We start from the raw sequence: 17,701 nt of genomic DNA on the forward strand, positions 1-17,701 counted from the left end.
GATTAGTCGAGTTAGTTTCGGCGTTGATGAGTTTCCCCGTTGGCTTATCAATTAGGAAGCTTTTTGTATCGCGGGCGGTTTAATTCCGTCACAATCCTTTGAACTTTGCGAGAAATCTTTAGACGGCGTTAAGTATGAATTATTTATGGCTCTTTTCGATGAAAGAGCTTGTGGATTCGAGCTCTCGGTCGTCAAAGAACAAACCGTGTCAGTTGAAAGATACTTGTGACGGCTTGTTCCTTCAATCGACTCGGAGTCAGAAGCTGGTAAAAGTCAAAGGTGAGCAAAAGACAAGCAGACACGGTTCGTGGGATCTCACTGATGGCTCTGCTAATGGCTCGATGCAGTGTAAGGGCGACAGCCGCGTCGTTAACGTTCAGTTTGTGTAAAACATTGATCTCTCGCGTGAATTCACTCGGTCGAAATCCTCGAGCAACAATTCGAACAGAAGGGACACGAGGGAAAACAGCTGATTTTTCACAACGTCTCCGATAAGCGGATATAATTGAGGCAACACGCGCGGGCGAGAATAAAAGCGTAATAAAAGGCGGCTACCGCCTGTTTGTATACTTTGCTACGGTTTTCGCAAAAATAAAGACGTCGGGATCGCAGCGTTTGTTCTGGACGGTCGGTCAATTTAAATATAATTAAGCCACTTCCTCCGTCGGAACGCGGAGACGGGCGAAACTTTAGCGACACTTTCCGTAAACTCGGCAAGTGCTCGTGAAGCAGAACGAAAGAGCCGTCTGGCTGGCTGGGAAAAGCCGCTTTACGTAACAAGGCGGGGCGGTGCGTCGTGGAGACACGCGTGCGAATTGTTCGGCTTCATAAACACCGGATACACTCTCGTCGCGTATAAATGACGTTATTATCACTTTCCTCGCGGCACAACGGCTTGATTGATGGCCGCAATTAATTGTCGCGTTATTCCGTGGCCTATCCGAGTTTATACGGACTTACACGCGTTATTGCACGGCTTGTTTTTACACACGCTCGAGGGAACGTTGACGTCGAGTTAATGAGACGTTAGCCGTTTATCTAAACGGCTTGCCAAGAGCGTTCTTTCATATTCCGTCGGCGGACAGGCAGCGAGCGTAATTGACGCTTTTGTCAACGTGGGCGTCAATTTAAAGTTGAGGTATCGATCGGTGGGTCCAAACGTTGTAGGAATGTCGCGGAATAATTGTAAATTGAGCCCTTTTGCCGAAAGGCCCGAGCAAACAAGCAGCTTCCGGCTGCCTTGTGGAGATTTCAACGAGATCTCTCTACCAGATCGGCAATGTTCCCGTGGAGAGGCCGGGCTTTTCGCGAGAGAGAGAGCGCTGAATATTTACAAAAATCGTGCAACGTGAATACCTAATGTCTACTCGCGATAGTTTGCTGGGCTAATTACCGCGTCGGGAACGAGACTCGTTGTACCGAGTTATATTCGTAGTTTATACGCGACGTAACTACGCAATTTGAATGTATTACTCTGAGTGGTCACTAATGCTGCTATCGACACTTAACGCAAGTAATTCTACCACTTTGCGAGCACGTGCGCCTGCGAGGGGCTTAATCGCCGTACGATCCAACATTCAAACCTAACATTACCGTCTATGTAGGACGATATGCACAAAATGCAACACACATATGCAATCGTGACGCCTTAACATCAATTAATGAGGGGCGTACGAATCCCGTTTTCGAAAATGCAGAAATAATTCAGTCGCATTTAAATTGCCTCGAGTAGTATTTGAAGCTAGAAGTTCTTGAGAAGCCCTGAAAGTTTCGAATGTCTTCAAGTGCCGGAGAGTTCTAGGAAATTTTTTCTTAGAAGTGCTCGAATATTTAAAACGCTTGAAATTTTTATATACAGAATCGTTATCTCCGTGTATCAAATAATAACGGGTTAAGATAATAGTGTGAACTATTATGAAAGAAAACTATTAAAATTATTGTTTAAAATGTTAAATAATTTCCTACGTGTTTCCATATTTTTTCATAACGATTTATATTGTTATTTTACCCCATTATTTTTTATACACTTGTAGATAATAAGTATTAGACAAGAAAATAATGCAGCATACTCTGGGAAAAAAGGAGAGCAACCCGTTTTGGGGCCCACAATTAGTAATCGAATTATTTGGATTGTTCGTAAAGCGTAAAGCCCCAAAATGGGTTGCAAACTTTTTTTCCCCAGAGTACCATTGTCATATCTACGTCTATATTAGACACATTGTTAATTCAAAGACGTGTAGACGGGGCTATCTCGTCTAGTTCATCTACTTAAAGGGTGATATTCATAAGAGACAGAGAGAGAGAGAGAGAAGGAGACTAACAAGACTTGATATGCATTCACAGAGATTTGTCATTATGTGTCTAAACTAAAACAGTAACACCGACCAGTCACTAACATCAATCGTGTACATCTTTTCTACGTTTTCCAATCTAACAAGTAACCGCAAATGTTATCGCACAATACGAATTATTAACGCAAACGCTCGCGAATTAATAACCGGTATCGACTTCCATCGATCGTACACCTACATGCATTTAAACCTGATCGTATAATCGACGAGAAACGCTCGATTAGGATAGGGACCACTTGGTGAGCCGGCTGAGCGATTTACCTCTTTTACCTGAGCTGACTTTGAACGGGGATCGGCGACCTGGACGGTCTCATCGGGAGGCAGCCGCCAGGAGTTCCTCTCGACGTTAACGCTGGCGTTCATAGCGGCCTCCTCCTCCGCCTCCCGTGTCCTTCGTCGGTCTCAGCCACTTCGTCCTCGCGCGATCGCTTCCCCGAGGTCCCCAGGGTAACCCCCGGGCCACTCCTGGGGCCGAGGTTTTATTACGCCAATCCACAGTTCTTCACCTGAAAAACGAAAAGCGAGACCTAATAAATTTCTGCGGTAAAATACGGCGCAAAGCGGCAGAGAGATGTGCATTTGGCCAATCGAGCGGCAAAATTACCGAATGGGCTGATGAAAGCTGATGAATATTGAATTGGGGGAGATGGAATATCGAAGGATGACAGGAAGGTAAAAGGAGATAAAGAAGATGGGTTGTAAGCTCATCGCAGAAGCCGGGGGAATGGAACTCAATCTGAGCTTCGGCCTAGGAGTTAAGCACAGTATACAGAGGTAACGGTAAATTGAAGCCGCGAGCAAATTTTGTCGGTACTAAGCTGAATTACACGCGTTTCACTGTGCAGATACGTATATATTCGCGAGTAAAACCACAAGAAGGAATTAAAAATTGTTCAAGACAATCAAACGACTATAGCCGTGCAATTCAATTGAATTTCCTTTTATTCGCGGTGTATATCGCGAACGTTAGCCGTTCGACGATCGTTTCGACGCTCGACATCGTAATTTTTCCGGAAAAATTTAATATCCGCGCGATACGATTAGTCAATGCTCCGAATTCCGCGAGGAAGTTGCGGCGTTTAACTTGGGATTTGTACTCGCGGGGAAGAGGAAGAAAAGTTGGCTAACCCAGTTATTGCGCGCTCTTTTTTTGTGCAATGAAGTTGCAACGGCGTGTGTTCGGTAACTGAAACGGGATCGCGATAACGAAGTAGCGATTTCGGTTGCCGCCGAATTTATGGGGCGTAAAAGAAATACAAAGGAATAGCGGGAGGAGAAGAGGGGCGGCGTCGAAGGGGCGACCGATCGATCTTTCCCGCTCCTGTTTCCCCGTTGTTACGCGAAATAATGCGCCGCTGGAGATTCGGGGAAAACGGAAGTACATCTGTAAAATTACACAGCTCGGCTAATCTCACCGCAGAGTTTTACGCGACGAAAATCGCTTTACACCGAGTTTGAATCCCGAGCTCACTCGGCGTCTCGAGTTGTGAAGTGTGAGCGGCGATTATCATAATATCATTTTAATACGACAGCGACTGGAGAAATTATCTCGTCAAAAACTTTCAACGACATTATGAAGTGCTTACGGACGAAGGTTGGAACTGTCCTTGTAAATAACTCTTCTTATAAATTGATCGAGGATGCGCGCCTGCATTTCCCTTTTTGATGAGCATCGAAAGGATGTAGGAATAAAATTTATCTACCAGTTGCTTTACAATACATCTTGCTCTCGATCGTATAATTAAGACGTGGAATACATGTGAGCGCGTGCCAGCTTCCTCTACAGATCGCAGTTCAATCCTCATGTTAAATTAAACAGTGAATCGCCGCTCCCTCGACCAGAGAGGGCTGCAGTAAATGCCCCTTGTTAATCGTTATTACCTCTCAGCTCAAACATCGATACGTCAGTAAGAGCACAAGAGTGCAGAGAGAGAGAGAGAGAGAGGGGGGGAAAAAAAGGCGAAGAGCCCCGGCGAGAGGGAGCGTTGTCCTCGTCGTGAGGGATGCAGAGGTAGCGCGCACGTGTGACGTCAGAAGGGTTACGTCAGTGGCGCGGCAGACTGTGTGGGTACATACCCGTCGGTGATGGTGGAGATGGCTGCGCTGCGGAAGGGACCACGGGGAGAGAGGACGGAGGGATAGTTGAGAGGTCGCAGAAGCGTGGGAAAGAGGGGGCGCGCGAGAGGGTGATCGCGCGGGTGGATTCGCGGATGCCGCATGGAGGACGGGGCTGACGCAGAATAAGGTCGGCCACCCCGGATCTCCATCCCCCGGATTTCATTCATCAGTCACAGTCGAGCGTGGTCCGTGCGAGCTAACCGGATTAATCCTTCCGCGGTTGTCTGCATGGCGGAAAGGACAAAACCGAACGCGACTTGTATCGCGATGGGATTTCCAAAAGCAGCGATTACAGAGCGGACATGATGGTCGTGTCAAAAGTGCACGTCCATTTATCGCAGGTAACGCGGTAAATTAATGGTCCCGAGTTGAAAGAGGAATTTCTCGCCTCAAGAGAGATGGATCAGTTTAATTGTGGCGATGCGAGATGGTTAAGATAACAGAACGGAGGTTCCAGTCGCTCAATGCGGCCGCAAGTTTATTCCACTGTGATAACAGTTGAGCCTAACCGAGCTACCCCGTGTCGTTTTATTCGATCTGCCGTGTATCGGCGTCGTAAATCAATTCCAAATCTCCGTTCCGCAAGAAAGCCCGTAAGAAACGCGCATCGGGTAATCGAATTCTCACTGCGAGCACTACGGAATGGATCTGCAATTTCGCTAAGCTCACTTCTCCCGAACTTTTTGCAAAAGCATCCTGCTTCGCTTACAAGTTACGTGGCGCCAAATTGGCTCGTGAAATATTTCATACGATGCCCACGGCCGTCCTCCTCATTTGATCGATCGACGGATCATAAGGTCGGTCAAATTGCAAAGTTGGCGATTAAAGATTCGCCTTTCTTCAAAAAAGAAAAAGAAGAAGAGATACCTTAAAGTATGCATTTTGTTACAATTATACATATAAGCGTATCACCATCGTAGGCAAATAAAACAAATATTGGAATATACGATTCAGTAGCTGCAAAGTTAGCGATTTTAAAGATTCGCCTTTCTTCAAAGAAGAAGAAGAGATCCCTTGAAGTATATATTTTGTTACAATTATATAAGCGTATCACCATCGTAGGCGAATAAAACAAATATTGGAATATACTATTCAGTAGCTGCAAAGTTGGCGATTAAAGATTCGCCTTTCTTCAAAGAAGAAGAAGAGGAGATCCCTTGAAGTATATATTATGTTCCAATTATATAAGCGCATCACCATCGTAGGCGAGTAAAACAAATATTGGAATATAAGATTCAGCAGCTCGGCAATCGTTCGACATGCGAAAAATTCTGAATTCGTTCTCTGTCACCCATATTTTTCGCATTCATACGTCTGCAATCTTCTGTGAATCTTTTCCCGTTAAAATGGGACAGATATAGCGGCAAGCTCTGCCAAACGACATCCTGTGTGACGGATCCTGCAATATACTCCATATCGTATCTGTATCGTACTCCCTAAGGATGAAATTCGTCGTGACTTATTCCTACTGTCCTTTGAAGCGGGGATCATTATCCCCAAGCCGGAAGCAATTACGTTCCTCTGTCTCGCAGAACGTTCCAGATGCTCGACGGCTTTTTTCTTAATTTCTTTCTTCTCTTCGTCCATTGCATTTTCGCGGAAGACGTAGACGGTGCGCCTCCGTGAGGAAAATATCGGGTGTTACGAAGATCGATACGACTCCGCGCCGACCTTTCCGATGTCTTCTCTCTGTTGCCACCTGGTTTTCATTTCCATGTTACATCCACGTCGACGTCGGTATCGAGAATTTTCCTCCCGAGGCTCGTGGATTACCCGAGAAAAGTCAAAAAGCGTCAATCCGTAACTATCGGCTGACAGATAGCTCGTACATGCACCCGCGTTTATCGAATCCGCAGCATCGCGCGCGGCTCGACAAACTGTTTACTTATTTATCGCGCGCATTACATTTTTTAGCTCTTTTAATTATTCTAACGGCGCAACATTACGGGCGCTTTCGCAGACGTCCGCCGGATAACAACGCGTACATTTTTCAGGATCAGATTCCAAAATTAATGCGTGGTTGAAAATTGCGCAATTTATTTCTCTGCTTGAAGCCCGCCGGTGTACATCACGTAATTCGTATTTGCGAAAATTTTCGATTTGCTGGAAAGTAGAGGAAATCCCGCAATTACGTTGTTGCAAAATCCATCAAGGTGCTATTTTATTATATTGCTTTCGCGTGTAATTTGGATAAAATGTTGCGAGTGCGAGTGTTACTAATTTAATGCATTACTGTATATTAGCGGCACAGTCTACGCTATCAAATACTACGGGATATTGAATAAGCGTAAAGAAAAGCCAGGATGAGATATCGGGCTGGAGCGGGATGTGAGCCTTACTAGCCGCTTAATATATTTTATCCCTTGGGGCAGAAAGGGGTAAAAGCGCTGTCTCTTAAATTTCTTTCTTAATTTTACAATTTCCCTTTATTTTTATGATCATAGCGCTACACGAATGTTGCGTTTGGAAATGCTCTTCCTCTTATTAACGTTTTCCAAAGTCCCTCCACGTTAGGTATATTATTTCGCGTGGACTCGCATGCAAAATTTTGTACGCGCGTGTTTGCCGTTCAATTTCTTTCAATGCGAGGACAGCCGAAAAATAAATGGCGTCCACGTTTCTGGAGCGCTCCTGGACGGAATTTTAGGATTGTTGATCGATGGCGGAGACGCGTGACGCTTAAATTAATCAACAGACGCGAAACGAACGTATATATTGCGTACCGAGTTACCGACAATGGCGCACAAATACCGTATCGCTATTGCGTCTTGCTGTCGCGCATTGCACGCACGTGCAGACGCAATAGTAGCAAATAACTGTGAATACGCCGGACCGCGCGGCATCGGTTCTGTTCTTTCGCCATCCACGCCATCGACGACGGATTTGCGTCTCTCGCCGGGTCCACGCGCGCGAGATGATATACTTTATTTCGCAATTTCAAGAGAGACAATTCGAGTTACAAACGGAGCGTTTGTTTCTAAGAGGATTTTAGTCTACTTTGTCTTTCTCTCAAAGCAATCTTGCTTGCCTGAATTGCTCTCGCAGTTACGGAGGTACACATTTGCTTAATGCGAATCACACGTACGCGCTCTGCCACGAGCGACCGATATTATGCTCCGGAGCTCGTATCGCCGGGCTCTTACAACCGCGAGTAAATATCCGGGTAGAAATTTGACATGTCTGGAGTAATAGTTTACACTTGGCTGTTAGAATCATTAGTTTCTCTGTTTAATGCCGAAGTATGAGCGCATTCATGTTCAATATTTGTACCGAGCTTCTTTTCGTTTTGCCAGAGTATGGGCAATTAGCGGAGTGATGGGTTTCATTTGCTTCTTTCGTCTGTTTTAACGCGGCACAATTGCTCTCTCTCTCTCTGAAAAATGAACAGTTCGGCTGTTGTTACTCTCGAGTCCTTTCGTGCTTTAATCTTCCTTCGTACGAATCTCCAATAATTTCAATTACAAAGAAATGTCGGGCGCAAATGTTACACAGAATATTACTCGGTGCGCGATGTTACGGTACATGTACATCCGCGACAGTACGTTCCGAGGATCCGCTTCTCGTCGCATCGAAGGATCCGCGTCAAAACCCACTATCGAATCAAGGTCGCGTGAAGAACGGGGTATCCTCGTTCATAACTTCGTTCCGGCTGGAACTTGGGTGAGGAGGAGTCGGTATTACCTCCTTGGGGAACCGATGCCTCGTAAATAACGTTGTACTTACGTCGGGACGCGCGATGCAAACGCGCGCGATGCATGCACATCGTGCACGTCGATTCCCCAAGCGCGAAGTTAACTCTTTCAACTGCCGGTAATCAATGTCCGCTTACGCGGAAACACAGTTCGAAAACAAAGCCATTTGTCTGCTCCTGGGCGAAAGGAGCGAGCACCGATCGGACGCCGGCAGCGCGAAAAACGATGATGAATGCGCCAGAATAAAGCCAGCTTGCACTTCGACGCCGATGATGATCCCGGATTCCCCGTTTTTTTCCCCCACCCTCTCCCCAACGGGGAGTGCGAAAGTGCGAGTCGCGCGAACGGATTGATGATGGTCCGTCAGCGCGTTCCTGGACGCGTACGCTTGCTCTGCACTTTGATCGCAGCTCGAACAACGCGCCTCTCTGATGAACGTGAAAATGATCTTTACTTAACGGAAATTCAATTTAACGCCACTTTGCTCGCAACTTTTGGCTGTTGCGATATTAAATGTCTTGTGTAACTAGAATTAAGTTTCATAATAAGTAAGCTCCGTATTAAAATTCCGTTAAAGGGAAACTCACTTTGAATTAACGAAGGCTGTTAACTCGCAATAAGTACTCGCGCGATTATGTCGGGGTTAAAACTCCTTCCCGGAGGAGAGAAGTTTTCAAATATACATATCTGAAAATGGCCCTGTAATCCGATGCAATGGCAAATTGTGCCGTGACAAATAAAGCTTCCGCGTAAGTGCATTTAAACAATTGCGTAGTGCAGCGCGAGTCTTTCTTGCAATTACAACGAGATGGGCGATTTGCTCGATAACACAGGAGGTTTTCATCCTGAATTTTTTTCCCTCGGCTTTGACTTTTATTACCTTTCGCTAAAAGCGGACAATGAAATCGAGCTGGCTAATTCGAAAGAGTAATACGTGATAATTCGGAATCAACGAATATTCAATTCTAACGAATTGAATATCAGTGAGTAAACGTAGAGAAAGAAGTAATCTCTTTCTTCGGCTAACAATCGATTATGTAGAAAGAGTAAGAGACTTAACGCGGTGGGGTCCAGGGGGGGGGGGGACAAATAGTTACTTAACTGTAATAGACCCAACTAATTGTTCGGGAGCGAGGTAAGAGTTTCGCTGTAAAAAATTTCAAGCACTCTAATTGATACCCAAGACCGATTACGGTGGGACTATCTGAATTCGTTCGCCTCGAAAATACGACCGTCTCGTATTTCCCCGGTGTATTTTCCTTCTCGAGACGCGAAACACATTGATTAACGGTAATTGTTGGATTCTTCTTGACACCCGTCGGTTCCATCGGCGTCGACGGCGCGGCGGAGATGAAACAGGCTTCTTCTGTATGCGTTGCCTTCCAGCGGTGATCCACGGAGAAGACTGATCGCCTCGCGAATCCGCGGTAATCGCGTTATTGTCTCCTGAAACTACCTGTTGTATCCACATCCGAACGCAGTCGATCGATTTGCTCGGGAGCGAACACGCTTAACGTCCGCATCAAGTCTGTCTAACATGATCCGAATACTCGCTGATGCTGTCGGGGTATCCGAGTACCCAGAAATCTAATTTGTATTCGCGGAAGTGCTCGAGTTATTTGCAAGAGAGAGAGAGAGAGAGAGAGGGGGGGGAGAGAGATTGTTCGTGCAACATTAGGAAATGAAACAGCACTCGGGATATAATCCGCGTACACGAGCACCGGTCAGTGTGAAAGAAAAGTTGAGACCCGCTGGGTTTTAGCGCAACTCCGCTAATCTTGGTATTGTTATTCGCGTCAGGGAGGTGGGCAAAAAGTCCGCGGGAACGCGCGCGAACGTCGACGGGGGCGCGTCTTTATGCGCGACACAGAAATAAAGCGAGGGGTGACCTGGCTTGTAACCAAGGCGGTTAATCTCGCCCCGGACCGATCCGTTCGACGAGTACAAATCCGGGGAATATCCCGTCATGCAGTATGCGGCATGCAGCATGCAGCCGCGCTCGCGAATCGATCTTCCCTGCGCGTACAATATCCCTCCGTCCAAGTTACCGGGGGCCGATCTAAAGTTCGACGTTAAACTCGCGACTTTATTTTATCGTAAGTTACTACGGAGAGAACGTGCCGCGAGTCCCTTCGGACAATGATTAAACGCGAATGAGAAATTTTTCGATCGATCTACGACAATGGAACGGCTATTAATTATAATTTGATCGCGCGACGTCGTATCATAATACGGAGCATTATATCGCGACAGTTGGTGCTTAAGGGATAAGTTATTACGCTGAGATACGGAGGTATAAACTATAAATCCCACGTCTCCGATAAGGTTTTAATCTTACGAGCAGATTTTATGTAAATCTTTTTTATGGAATTTGCTGGAGCAGCCAATAAAATAGTCAGCTCTAATATGGCTGCTCTTTAAAATTGCGCATTCTGTAGTGCCGTATGATGCATACGCCGCGATAAGTCGCCGGCAGATTAAATCTCTTGAATTATGGCGCGTTAATTAAGCGAGAAATTTTTATTCGGCGGAGCCGCGTTCAAAGGATACGTGATCGTTATCGCGAATGAGGTTGAATCGGGAACGCGTATTCAGGAGTACGTAATTATTCTTGGCTCGTTCCGTATTCGTGCGGTGAAAAAAAAATGATCCGGAGGAAATGAAACACAATTCGCGTTTCCGTGCGCGCTTACGTCCGCCTCGCGGCTTCTAATTGCTCCTCGGGAATCGGCGTTGCCGCGAAGAGCCTCGCGAGAAGATCGGCGTAGCGTCCTCGTCTCCGTTTCCGTACAGTTTAGATAATCCCTCACGCGGCCACTCCGCAGGAATTCGGCTTAATTCCCTCGGTGAATCCCCCCTCGATATCCCGGCTCTTGCAGAAATCTCATCCCGCAGACCCGTTGCAATTTCAGCGTTTCGTATTTTCGATGTATCGCCGATGTGGCTCGCCGGCGCGTACGCGCTCGCCGTTTCCAAGTTTTATCCTCTGCCGAGTCGAGAGTTCGATCCTTTCTCGGAAACTTTGCGCTGCTTTCCTCGAGTCTCATTTTATCTCTATATCCCCTTCGCAAAACGATCCTTCCCGGCTTGATCCTGACAGATAACTCGAGTCCGTACCTTTTATTTCTTAATTCCTGTCCCCTGACGGCGACTCACCCCCCCCCCCCTCCGCCGTGGAAAGGTAACTTTCGAGAGATTGCCCTCCGCCGAAAAGATTTGCGGGGAATCGATTTCTTCAAATTCAGTCTACGCAAAAGTCCCAAAAGTCTGGTTCAACATTAAGCAAACTTCATCCGCTTCCTTTTCAAATCTTTCGAAACACGCTCGCAAAATTTACAATTTTTTTTCCCGGTCAAACTCACTTTTATTTTTCGACATAGTCTCCTTTTAAATTGATACATTTAATCCAGCTCTAACCCGTTCATATAACAGTTGGCGTCTTGCTCCGCAAAATAGACGTCTACGGATGCTACGACCTCCTCGTTCCATGAAAATTTCTGTCCTCCGAGCCAGACTTTGAGTTTAGGAAACAGAAGAAAAGTTCACCGGGGGCTAGATCTGATGAATAAGGGGGGTGGTCAGTCAGTTCTAACTTGCAATTCATGAATTTTTGCCCGATATTCAATTTTTTCCATGTTCACGAAGATATTAACATTCACTGACACAAACGACTGTCGTACAACAATTGGGAGTCAAAATGGCTGAAATTTTCAGAGGTATCCTTCAAAGCGTGTACAGTCGAAGTACTGAAGCGGCGACGACAAGTAATGCCATCCTCATGTTGAGGCTCAAAACTTTTCAGCCCACCTTCGTATGTGTTGTTTATAATCGTAAATTATATAATCAAAATATATGTAAAAGTATTGTCTTTTACAGAACTTTTTTAATTGCCGCGAGGCATCTCAAGCGTCGAAGCGGACACGCACAAGCATATTGAAAATGCCATATCTTCTTAAAGTCGATTCGTTTGAAGAAAACCACGTTCGATTCTACCGAAGATACATTCTAAGATGTTTTAGGAAACTGGAATCGCACGTATCGCAAGTTCGATAACTCCAGAATGATCAGAATCGCGGATTTTTGCTAGAGAACGGTTAACTGGTAAGCCGGACCCTTCCGGTTGTAAAATGTCTGTGGAAACTTTTATGCGTTTCCGCAAGAAACGAACGCGAAATGTTGTCGAAGTTAGGTCAACGATGTAGTTTCGTCGCTCTTCCGTCGTGGCGATCTCGAGCCAAATTTTACGCGACAGGCGAATTGGCACAATTTCCCGCGTCCGTCTTAAAAGTGTCCGAATAAGAAACGGTTGCGTTACGGAACGAATGGGAGGCCGAGCTTACGGTTTTTCTAATTGTAAGCGGAAGTGTATCGGTAAATGAGAAGGACCGGCAGTGATCGAGGGATGCGAAAAGCGCGACATCGAGACGCGCGCAGTTATTTACAGCAATTGACAGGTGCAACGACGACGAATCTCTCCGGGTGCATCTGGGCTCGGTCCGAGGATGAATATTTAACTTTCACGAGCAGCCTAGGAACGTGGGTGTCGCCCTTTTTGGGTCTTTTGCTTCCGGCGCGAGTTAAAATTCGCCGATATTGTTGTACAGCGAATTTCTGCGAATAAACGTCAGTGCCAAGCGGGAGCCGAGTAATCCATTTGCCGCGGTACATTTGCCGCGTATTGCCTATTATAACTCAAACGGCATTGTGTCGGTTATCCCAGTGCGCGAACGCACGTGTTGCGTCGCTTATCGGCCACCTTCCGCGTGGACGATTTCGCGGTAGACGGGAGAGATATACATGTATACATACACACGCGATGTTTTATTCCCATTAATAGGACCACATTGTGCCCGACTCGGCGCTGACGTGGTTGGCTGGCGGTAGAGAGCGACTGGAAAAAATATTTTTCTGTCCGAACTATATGAAAAAAAAAAACAATCTCGCCGCGCCCGCACCAGCGTCTCCTGCGCGATATCAATTAATTGCCGCGCCGGCAACAAGCGCGATTAATTGCGATAAACTCCGATCGCCCCGGCAATATTCTCCGTAGAAACAATAATGCGCAACGAACGCCTGTGTCGACGAGCGACCTTTTCCCACCGTTGGTCGGCATTGCGTTCCCTCCTGCGCCTTTCTCGAAGAATTTCCGAATTATCCCGCAGGGGAGTTAATTAAACCCCATTTTTATTTCACCGCGCAATTGCGCCTATGAATATTATAAGGACGTCGGATACGCGAAATTTAACGCGAGCCGGGTATTCACTTCCGTTGAACGTTCTCGGTTTTTTTCTTTTTGACCGGTTAACGGATATTATTGCGTAACTCCTGTGCACTGTTTAGCATTACCGGCTGGATATCTCATATTCGCGATAAATTTGCGATAAAGTTTCTTCATACCGCGAAACATAAAACGTAAAAGTACATTCTGCGAACTGCCAGGCACGAACTATTCCATGAAAATGGGAGAGGAGAGTTTTTATCAGACAATAAATTATTGCGAAGGGACTACACGCGTTCTCGGAACTGCTGAAATCGGTTAGAACGTACCGTTGAATAAATTTTCACACATTAGCAATCGTTGATAATGCACGCACGTAATTTCTGCACGCGGGACGCAGCGAACGAAGCATTTCGCATCGCAGGGCGAAATACGCCATAAAGTATTCATGAATACCACTCGGTTTGACTCCGGTCTCTTTTTTTTGATTTTTTTTTGTTGCTGCGCGCGTTACTACGGTAAGAGCGGCAGATTGTAACAATAAATATCCTGCGTTCGGCCACGCGGCAATTAAAACCGTTTATTACGTTTTCAACATTGCTTGCGGATACAGTCGGTTCCGTTTTCTAAACGTCAAACAATAATGACGTGTATATCTGTTAACAGCGTCAATCCCCCTCGGTGAATTTTATTTCGTTTTCTCTTACCCTCGGACGCGCTTGACCTATCCTCAAATTACCGAAAGTTACACAATTTACGGGGGTTTTACGCACAACAGCGTAATGCATTTCGAAAAGTCGAACGTCGCGACGTTCGGCGTAGTCCGAGGCACGTGATGTAATATGATGTTTACGACGCCGTATGTAATATGCGTTTTACGACGACGGCATTTTCGGCTTGCGCCGACCCGGGGGCGGAGGTGACTCCGCCGTGACCCACCCTGTATATACACATATTTACGATGTTTGGCTTGTGCTGGCACTCGAAAGCGCGATGAGTGCGCGATCGCGAGAAACTGAAATTCCTCTCGATTCCGAGCATGGCTCTCCGCCAAGAGAGAGAGAGAGAGAGAGAGAGAGAGAGAGAGAGAGAGAGAGAGAGAGAGAGAGAGGGAGTCCGGAAAGCGTGTGTCTCCTGAAGATTCTTTCCCCTGCCTCTCTCTCCTCCCCTGCCTCTCTCTATCTCGTCGTCTAAAATTGACCGCGATAAACCTAAAAATTTCGCATAGATACAAAATATAGGTTGGCGAGAGAATAAGACGGGGGATTGGCAAAGGGATCTCTCGAAAGGAAAGAAAAACAGAACGCGCGACGTTTGGTATCTCCGGGCGCTTACAATATCTCATCCCCTTCTCGTACATCTTGAATTCTGAAGCTGAGAAGATCTAAGTAAACTACTTGCATCTTGCGGATTCTCAAAGTTCCGACGAAAGATATCTTTTATTTTTTTTCCTCCCCCGCGTTATCTTCACATTCTCTCCTCCTCTCGTGTCGGAAAGCATTTCTCGCGCGAAGAGCAGGTGCAACATCCTCCATGTCGAACTGCTACGTCGAGATTGCTGAAGTTACTTCTTAATTGTCCTACTTTTCGCGATGAAATTCGCAGCTTATTGTGGCGCGACGTTGCAGGTGGCTTATCACGCCGCGAAATAAATGTTGCAAGTCTCCGCATTGACGCAGCGTCCTAGAAGTTACCGGCGTGTTTCAATCAGAAAGAGTTAGCAGGCGGGCGGCTCGCCGCCAATCTACCGCGGCGCATTAATTAATCGAAGACGAACATGGGCGAGGCATGCACTCGGATCGACACGGTCCAGATATTCCTCCACGTGATAAATAACGCTTACACGGGTCGCGTACACGGGTTTACCAACAGCGTATTTATCTTCCCGTAAATCTTTGCTCTGTTTTTGCAAATATAACTTGAAGATGCAAATTAAATACACCCTGGTATGGGAGGTCATTATTTTAGAGTCAACTTCATTAAACATTCATTCGCGGTATTCCGGGATTAATTTTCCAGTTTCATTTTATCCCGACGGAAGAGGTTGGGTAATTAAATATCCCCGAGTCAATTATGTAATTCCGCCATCGGTTTAAATCTGAGGATAAGAGGGGAAAAAGAAGTGGAGGAAGCTGGAGCAGCTTCAGAAAGATGAATGCACGTGTGTTCTCATGCAAAATCTCATTCTTCCGCTCTTGTCGCCATGCATTCTATCTTTTCTCGTCGTGCTGCTCAACAGTAAAGAGATGATCGCAAGAATCAAAGCGAGAGAGAGAGGGAGAGCAATGTGGAAAAAAGATACGCAATACAAGGCCGGTGATGCTGCGGATTCTCGGATTTCCGTGGAATGCGATGTACGAAGCTCACCGCCTGTGCGGATTTCTCTGAGCTCGCGCACACACGCGGTGCTCGAGCACGCTCGTAATTTTCGTGTCTGGAATTAATTTGCTGCTGCAATCGTGGAAGCACGCACCGACGGATCTTGTCGCTCAAATCTTGGAGAACGGCGCCCAAAAAAAGACGCCGCCGCATCGCGTTTCCGCGTTGAGTCATTATGAAATTTCTGTTTCACGCTAATTTCAAGAGAAATACGGTTCACAGTAACTCGCGGTGACTAAAAATTAAAGCTCTGGAAGATTGTAATTCTAATTTACACACTTTGCATTTAAAACTATATCTCTCTATTTTATTTCGGCGAATATATAACTTGAAAATGCAAATTAAAGACGCGCCGGCGTGGGAGATCAATTACCTTAGAATTAAACACTCATTTAATTTGGACGAAGCTTATACATTTTTTCTCCACTGGAGCAATAGAATGTCCGAAAAGTAATGCGTCTCCGCGAGAGGGTTTTCTACGCGAGAATTCCCCGCAATGCATTTCGTGAATAATATTCCTCGCGTCGAAACGAGGCCGACGTTCGGCAGTGATTAATTTCTTTCTCTCATGGCGCACTTTGCACGCGATAATGGAGATTTTCGAGAAACTCTTTCTCTCGTTTCCTTGCCGTTGTGAGCTTTCTCGTCGCACCTTCATGCCCATTAGCCCGTCAGTTCTTTCGATGTCAATGTCGGGGCGTAAGTACTCGCTGCCGATAGACCGTTCTTTTCATACCGGGGCGCTGATACTCCTCTGGATTCGGCATTGTGCAGAAGTTAACGTGACGTAATTTAAAAGCCGGAAATGCGGTGCCGGGAACACCATTACTCCAACGCCGACCGCAGATATTCCAATTTCTTCGTTGCCTTTTTGCCGCTATTTCATTTACATTGTAGTCCACTACCGTATCAGTTTCTTCTTCTTCTTCTTCTTCTTCTCGTGTTAGGCTTAAAAGCCTGTTTTATCCAGTTCGTTCTGGTACAGAACTGGTACATGTACTTCGAGCATTTATTTCATCTTCCGTAGGCTGCTAACTTTGCCGAAGGAACCTCCAATCTGGAGGGCTGTACCCCTAAAGGAGTAACACACGTGTGGCAAGATACTCTCGGTGATTGCCACTTTCTTTCGGGAGATTCCGTAAAAAAACCAGCGATGTCCGTGGATTTGAACTCGCATCTTTTCATTCATTTGTTTACTAAGCAGCGCACATTTCTCTGCGCCGCACTCGCCACTCGTATATATAATTTTCTTACACGTTACTTATTTATTTTTTTAAAAACTAGACATGACAGAACGCGCGTTTCGCGCGCGCTGTTTGTGGTCCAGCATTGTGCATTTTTAAGAATTTGTACACACGCGAAGAGAGAGAGAGAGAGAGAGAGAGAGAGAGAGAGAGAAATAACTGTATGCGCAACGTCACTTTAAAATAAAAAGTAATATGTCACTCACTGATACAAGTCGCAACAGCAAAATTGTACATCGCTAATTGTATATGTTAAACTAACAATACAAAAATGTATACGATTATTATAGACTACTTATGCAAAATTGAAACTATTGTATTAAATATACTTTATATTTTATATTTTTTTAAATATGTCTTTATTAAAACAATTATATAGAATACTGAAAGTCTTCCTTTTAAATATGAACTCACAAAATTTTATACGCATGGTTTTGTCTCTAATACTTATTCGAATGCTCGTTGGAATCATTTGAATAAATAAAATAAAAGCACAGAACAGATAATTCATTTTGCACGAGTAGCAAATAACAAAAATGTAAGACACTTACCTTACGATTTCTCTGCCGTTGCCCGATGCCGCCTGGGCCCTGCTCCTCCTCTCAGATTTTCTTGTTGCACTTACACTCACAACACTCACTCGCGAAATTTCGGACACTCCCGTACGCGATGTAAAATACCGTGAAATGCAGTAAGCGA

The 17,701-nt window shown here is 45.7% G+C and overlaps 1 protein-coding gene across 1 annotated transcript in view; it reads right to left on the reverse strand.

Annotated features, from left to right (window-relative positions):
• LOC105563775 (inactive dipeptidyl peptidase 10) overlaps positions 1-17,701 on the reverse strand; it is a 67,130-nt gene that overhangs the window by 17,354 nt on the left and 32,075 nt on the right. The window contains exon 2 of the mRNA XM_012015677.1: positions 2,613-2,857. Coding sequence (XP_011871067.1) covers positions 2,613-2,714 — 102 coding nt within the window. The 5' untranslated portion in view covers positions 2,715-2,857. The remainder of the gene's footprint in view (positions 1-2,612; positions 2,858-17,701) is intronic.

This window comes from Vollenhovia emeryi, unplaced genomic scaffold (genome assembly GCF_000949405.1).
Source record: "Vollenhovia emeryi isolate VEMERY1.0 unplaced genomic scaffold, V.emery_V1.0 DF939172.1, whole genome shotgun sequence".
Classification (NCBI taxonomy): Eukaryota; Metazoa; Arthropoda; class Insecta; order Hymenoptera; family Formicidae; genus Vollenhovia; species Vollenhovia emeryi.